This window comes from Microcebus murinus, chromosome 17 (genome assembly GCF_040939455.1).
Source record: "Microcebus murinus isolate Inina chromosome 17, M.murinus_Inina_mat1.0, whole genome shotgun sequence".
Lineage (NCBI taxonomy): Eukaryota > Metazoa > Chordata > Mammalia > Primates > Cheirogaleidae > Microcebus > Microcebus murinus.
Window position 1 is genome coordinate 47,158,896 of NC_134120.1, and position 7,462 is coordinate 47,166,357.

Sequence of the window (7,462 nt, forward strand, 5' to 3'; positions counted from 1 at the left end):
GAAAAGTTACTTCCCTTAAACTTTGGATGGTTGGTGTAGTTGTCAGCACTAAAGAATGAAATACTTTCCATGCAGAATGTCTATACCTCCCTGGCCCTTATGTAAAATATTTATTATTATCATTGTTATTGATCATCCACTGGTGTTACAGTCTGTTCTTGAAACTGGCACTTCTGACAATGTTTTTTTTCCCCATGACAAACCTGTCAGCAAGAATTGTGCAGGGATTGTTTTGGGGATTGATGGTGACAGTGGGCCAACCACATGCATTCAATCACCCCTAAGCCAAACCTGGAAGATAAGCTACACAGGGCAGTAGCCCTGGAATCTGCTTTATCTTTGCAAGAGCTCCAGCTGAAAGAGTCTCCTCCTATACTGGCTGGCTGCAGAGCACATCAATTCCTCAGCGTGAGGTTATTACAGTCATGAGCCCAGATGGTCTGCCTAGCTCACCCAATATCTCATAGAGTATGGCACACAGTAGAACAAACAAAGATGTGTTGACTGATTGAATGATTAGGCTGTGGCTAGGAGGGAGCCTGGACTAGAGATCTAACATGTGGAATTTCTGTCCTGGTTCAGCCTCTGGTGTGTTGGAACCCGGGTGATCACAGCCAGCAGGGGGTGGAGCAGAGTCAGAACTGCCACTCTGAAGGGTCAGAGTAGATCCTCCTTAACAGATGGGAAAACTGAGATCCAACGTGGTGACGTCTTGTAACTGGCAAATATACGACTGGAACCCACTTCTGGGTTGATCGTTCCTCAAGGGATAGGTTTCTGGTGGGAAATCTCTTTCCTAATTGCCACCTGGCCCTAGAGCAAGGGACAGACATCAAATCTCTTAGTATCCTCATGCTTTAGAAAGCACATGTTACTAGCCCGTCTCCCACCACCCCGACCCTTCTCAGACTCACGGTCTCATTTGAGACCATGGAGGGCTCATAATCCGGCAGCAGCACCAGCAGATGAGGTGCTGAAGACAGCTCCCAGGGTGCTGCCTCTGTCAGGGCCATCTGCCCCCATCCCTACCCCCTGCCAGCCACCTTGTGCTCCCAGCCTTCCAAAGTCCCAAGTCCAGTCCAGAGGTAGGAAGACACCTAAATGTCCATTAGTTGGAGGCTCCACAGGGAGGCAGCTGGATTGAGGAAGGAGTCTTGGGACCAGCCTGCTACCCCTTGGCAATATCTCAGGTTTACTTGAGTGCTCTCACCTGAGATATCCAACTCTCGACTCTGTTTATGTGGTCGGGGGGTCGGCTTAGACTGTGTAGCATCCACCCCTCTCTGATCTAGACCTGTTCACCTGCCCTCTTGTGGGGAGAAGCAGTCACCCCGTGGAGGCTGTCTTGTCACAGAGCCTGAGGGCTGAGGCCACTTACTCATCAATCACCAGAGCTCTACCCCAGATAGGACTCCCCCATCTCTCTTTCCTTGACATCCCAAAGTCCTCTCCAGTCTAGGAAAGTGTGCATGTGTGTTTCCTCGGGTGGGGGATTGGAGCATCTTTAGGTAGATAAAACCCCAGAAAAGTCAGAGGCAGGCTGGGACTGGGAGAGGGGGGGTATGGTCCCCACCCCAAGTAAGGATGACTGTTTATCAAACAGATTTGCACAAATTTGCATTGATCCCTTCTCCTGCACTTGCCTTTACACAAATGATATTGTTCTCATTGTCTTTGTCTGTATTCCTTGGTTCCCATTCAGTCTCCTCAAAAATGTACAACAATTTAATAAAACATGTCAGAGCAGAGTAATACAAAAGTATGCAAATAAATGCGAGTTGCCTGGGTTTCCCTGGGTTTTCCCCCTCCAGTTTTATCTGTGAAAAAAAAGGAGAGAGAGAGAGAGAGAGAGAGAGAGAGAGATTTAACATGTGGATTTTAGAATCAGATGACCTAAATTTGAATACCGATCCCCTATCTAAGGATACCCTTCGACAAGTAATGCAATCTCTCTGAGCCTAAGTTTTCCTATCATAAAATGGAAGAAATAATAATGCCTGGCATGGTAGGTGCTCAATAAATATTAGCCATTATTAAAGGGAAAAATAATAAGTCAGGATATTAAGTGGCCCATCAATAATATCTAAGAAGTTGTTTGTGAGCCCAAATCAAAGTATAGATCAATCTCATCCCTGGTATTTATCTTCCAACACAAGACCCTGTTCCCTGCCTTGTTGCCATAGACAGGTATCGGGAAGCTGAGACAGCCTGTGCCTTCTGAGGACACACACTGCCTGGCAGGAGGCTAGGCTCTGCCACCACTCTGCGCTTTCTCTTCTGGGACCCACCCTTGTTCCCACCAGGGAGACATATGTGTCTGACTTGCCACCCAGAAAGATTACCCACATGCTGGGTTTACCCAAAGTGAAACACTTTTTCTATCACAAAATGTGTGTCTCTTTTGCCATTTGAAAGCTAACACTTCAAGAGCCATTTAACTTACTTTGGCAGTGGGTACATGAGTTGTTCTGAAATAATATTTTAATGAGAATAAGCATTTATTAGGGAAATGAGACATTCCTTTATGACACTGCTTGAAAGCTATCAGCTGGCCGGACTAGATGGCTCACGCCTGTAATCCTAGCACTCTGGGAGGCAGGCGGATTGCTCGAGGTCAGGAGTTCGAGACCAGCCTGAGCAAGAGTGAGACTCCATCTCTATTATAAATAGAAAGAAATTAATTGGTCAACTAATATATATAGAAAAAAATTTAGCCGGGCGTGGTGGTGCATGCCTGTAGTCCCAGATATTTGGGAGGCTGAGGCAGGAGGATTGCTTGATCCCAGGAGTTTGAGGTTGCTGTGAGCTAGGCTGATGCCATGGCACTCGCTCTAGTCTGGGCAACGAAGTGAGACTCTGTCTCAAAAAAAAAAAAAGCTATCAGCTGCTAGCTTTTCTTATTCACACCATTATCAGTGGATGAGCCACTTAGGGACAGGTTGGAGGGGGTGGCATGGAGACAATCCTGGGAAATTGCATAGGAGACCACAGAGAAGATCTATACTTAGCAATAATTAAACCTCAGATTAAGAATGCCAAACATACCCAAACTAATGAAAAGTCAAAAGTATAATTAGATTGTAAATTTTCCTCTCAGAGGTAAGGTAGTCCTGATTCCAATGAGTGAAGGGAAAGAGGTCTCATTTTCTTTCCATTTCCCTTTAGAAAACATGATTCTTTCAGTGTTAAATGCAGTAGCCCTACTTGTTTGCTTATCCCAGAAACCTTAGAAAGACACCCAAAAGCAAGTAGACTGTGTGTGAGTCCTTAAAAACAGAGGGTGGGAGAAATATATTGCTTACTGGTACATTTTAAAGGTGTTATTGCCAAAAAGTATTTTAGAAATGTTTACACACAAAAATATAAAAATAAGCAACTGAACACTATGTTTTAATGGCACCAGCCTCCTCCCTGTGTTAAATTAGAACAGTGGTTTGGATTTCTGTGGTCTGGAGTGGTGGTGGCTGTTGTTGGTCATCTCTCAGGCAACAAGTACTGCTGTACTGAAACTCACCAATATCCCTAGCGTTCAGAAACAGGAATGTGATTTAGTAATAACACATCTAACTCTAGAAGAGTCAGATTCCTTCAGAAAGAATGTGAACATTTTATCCAAAAACCATGAGATTTATGGTGTAGTACAGCTAATTGAAAATGAAATTGGAAAGAAATTAAAACAAACGTCATGTTTTAGTAAGTTTGGAAGACTTTTAAGTATTGCAGTAATGGGGCATGTAATTTTCTTCTGGAGAATATATAAGGATGTCATTATTTTGGTACTTGTGACTCCTGGGAAGGAGGAAATAGAACAGAGACAGATGTCTGCAGAATGCAACAGATAGGTGGCGCCAAGGCTCACGGCAGATGAGGGATTACAGGTACACTCACTCCCAAAGCCTGGGTCATTACAAAGGCCATGTCCAAGATTTAAACCTTAGAATTAGAAAGTCAAACAAGTACCCTAAAAAGACATCTGACTTGCATAGGACTTTGGCAAATGAATTTCTGTAGCTTCTACAGTGTCCAGTGATTTTCTATTTGGTTAAAAAGTGTTTCATCCTGAGCAAGAGTGAAACCCCATCTTTACTAAAAACAGAAAAATTAGCCCAGTGAGGTGGTGGCCTCCTGTAATCCCAGCTACTTGGGAGGCTGAGGCAGGAGGATCGCTTGAACCCAGGAGTTTGAGGTTGCAGTGAGCTGTGATGATGCCACTGCCCTCTAGCCTGGGCAACAAAGTGAGACCCTGTCTCGTTAAAAAAAAAAAAAAAAATAGGTTAATACTTCGATTTTAGGCATTTGCAAGGCTTGGCACTGCCTTCTATCATTTAGGAAAGTCAAAGTCTAAGGAAGCATTGACTTTCTGAAGCATACTGAGTTAACAACTATGCGACATAATCAGGAACCCAGGGAAAACTTTGGGTTGGTTACCAATGGCAAAAAAAAAAAAATCATCCCACTTGGTAAAAGCAGCTTGGCTTTAGCAGCCTCAGGTGCAACTGCTTGGCTCCAGCCCTTCCTGGCTGCAGCACCAACTTTGGGTTACTTGGCTACTTAGTTGTCTGAGATCCATTTTTCTTCTAGTCTACACCAGAGGCTCTCATATCTGGTATCCTGGCACCTTCCAAGCAACACAGAAACTGGCAAAGCTTGTCTTTAGATGCCTACCCCTTCATCCTAGTTGCCAGTTCCTGCTTCTTCCTGATTTAGTTTCCACATCCATAATGTAGGAGTTAAAATGCCTACCAAAATGGTTTTTGAGAGGATTAATCACAGAGTGCTTCTAAAGGGTATTGCACAGTGGCTGGCACTTAGTAGGTACTAAGAAATTACTGCTGTCCCCTCCTGTCCCCTCCCTTACCAGCCACACAAATGAATGCAAATTATGTGGTAATAGTTGGCAAGAAAACCTCTTAATACAATATTTTTATAAGAGGCCTTCAAAGGGACTCGTCTACGCAGACGATTCACGAGTCTCCGGATCTACCTCTGGTGCTGGGGCAGAAGCTGGGGCCCTTTTTTAGGGAGTGCCCAGACCACAGCGGCTAAACCATGAGCCTTCCCCACGGGGCGGAAAAGGCTCATCTTCCGAATCTCACCAAAAATGTGTTTAGGACTCTTAGGTGTGTCTTCCATTTCAGATCTGAATTAACACTGAAAAGCACCCACGCTGCAATAATGCTCCTTTACTCAGCAAAAAGCACAAGGAAAGTTTCAGGGTTTAGGATCCCACGTGGGAGCTGATGGAGCGAGTAGGTGGATTATCTTTCCAAGAATTCAGTAACTACTGGCCTTAATGGCCAGCAAAGAGAACACTCACTTCTGGCCAAAACTTTCGCAGCTGAGCCCCATAACTTTTAACCATGTGAAACTCTTTCCTTTCTAGGGAGGATCCTTTAATGAGAGCTGGCTAAGGAATGTGCATGTTTCCTAAAATGTAAATGAGAAGAGAGAAACCGAGGTGGAGAAAGGAGGAACACACAGCACTGCAGTTTTAAATTCTCTAGGCAGAAAATGGTATCCCCTCTCCGGCGGTCGGTCACCTCCCTTCCAGGGGTCTCCCGCTGTGGAGACATACAACGCCCTTGGAAGGACGCTGAATTGGTAGGACATTATCGCTCCGGACAGTTCAACGCCAACGGGCTTTCCGAAAAAAATCTTCCAGAGCCCAAAGTTACTTTCCCAGCGCGTGGGGGCCCCCCGGGCACCTCCCTGGGACAGCAAGCCCGGCAGGTCAGAGCGATCGCTGCACGGCTTCTGGAGGCTGGGAACCCGGTCACCGCGGGGAGAGGGCATTTCGCACCCAGCCCTGAGCGCGCGGGGCTGTTCTCCCAGCACAGGACTGAGAACTCGTGTGTGAAGTCCTGCGTAAACACCACGCCGGCCCATCTCTAAACGACTCCCTTTGATCCCTCGGCTGAAGTTATTTATCTCGCATATAAATCAGGGTTCTGCTGACAAACCTCCGCGTCTCCACTAAACAGAAGGCTGCCCTGCAAAGCCCTTCTCCTTGTGATTCCCTCTAAAGTACCATGACATCTGACACTTCCATAAAACGGCCTGCAGAGGACACCGCCCAGGGGGCGATTAACCGGAGGATTTGTGTCACCCCCCAACACGGGCGGGCACCGGAACGAGAGCGGGTGTTTTCCAGCCAGTGCATCCGATGGAAGAAGATGCCAAGCTCACTTCCCGAGCCAGCTCAACTCCGCGGGCACCTAATCATTGCCAGATGTGGGGAGGGCGCGCGGAGAACATCCCGCGTCCCGGAGAGAACACCCGCCGCCAGCACCGGGCCGCCCGGACCGACGGGCGGCAACGGGGAGGCCAGAGGACGGGGCGAGGGGGAGCGCGGGCGAGCGGAGAACCGGCTGGGAGGGAGGATGCCGCCGCCGCTCTCGTCGGCAGGTTTTTCCAATTAAAAAGTTGGAAACTGAATTCCGTAAACAACGACTTAGGGCTTCAAACTGCTCTGCAACGACGCGACGGGAGGAGAGTCCTTGCGCGCTTCGAAGCCCCAGCCTCGAGGTCTCCTGAGGTGCCCGCCACGCGAGCCGGGGAGCGCCCCGGTGTCCGCGCGCGAACCCGGGGCCGGGCGGAAAGTTCGCGCCGCAGCCAGCCCCGCCGCCTCCCGCGCGCCGGCCCCGCCGCCGCCCTACCTTTCATGGTGACCGAGGAGCCGCGCCGCCAGCCAGGGAGCCCCGCGCGAGCGCCTCACCGCCGAGGAAGTCGCCCTGAGCGGCCGGTCACTGCACGCCCATGGCAGCCGCGCCGCGCGCCGGCCGTCTGCGCTCCAGCCCTGCCCCGCCGCCGGCTCCGCGCTCTGCCGCCGCGGGCTGCCGCGCGCCGCTCTCCCCGGGCGGGAGGCGCCGCTCCCGCCAGCGCCCCTCCCCCTGGCCCGGCCGGGACCGCGGGCGGCCGCGCCCACGCCCCTCTCGCGCCCTCCCGCGCCCGCCCCGCCCTCCGGCCCGCTCGCCCCTGGCCCGCACCGTCTCCCCCCTTCCTCTCCTGCGCGCCCTCGCCCTCGCCCGCCCCGGCCCTCTCCGTTTCCCGACGGACCAGCGTCGGAACGCAGCGGGAGAAAGCGCCTCCCGGGGCGGCCCCGGCTTCCCCCTCCGCGTGCGCCAGAGGTGCCGCTGGGGGGCTTGTTTCTGGACCCCAAACTACCTACAGAGTGTGGGCAAGCGGTCTGGGAGCGGCAGTGCCAAGGGGGCGGCGGGGTAAGTTTGTCTCTTCCCCAAATGGTTCTGGGACATAGAAAATTAGAAAACATCCTGGGAGTTCAAAGTTTCCAAGTGCGCGCGCTTGCGGACGCCCGACAGCGCGCGCTGTCACCCACGGAGAGCCCCAGTCGCTAGAATCCGAAGTCACCATTAGACACTCTCCCTTGCAGAACACGAAGCAAGATTACAACTCTTGCACCTTACGGAAAGAAAACCATCACACTCTGCCTTGGCTGGAAACG

General features: G+C 50.2%; 1 protein-coding gene across 1 annotated transcript in view; it reads right to left on the reverse strand.

Annotated features, from left to right (window-relative positions):
• Positions 1-6,869, reverse strand: part of COLEC12 (collectin subfamily member 12) — a 167,468-nt gene extending 160,599 nt beyond the window's left edge. Inside the window, exon 1 of the mRNA XM_012746081.3 lies at positions 6,657-6,869. Within this exon, the coding sequence (XP_012601535.1) occupies positions 6,657-6,663 (7 nt within the window). The 5' untranslated portion in view covers positions 6,664-6,869. The remainder of the gene's footprint in view (positions 1-6,656) is intronic.
• Between the last annotated feature and the right edge of the window lie 593 nt (positions 6,870-7,462).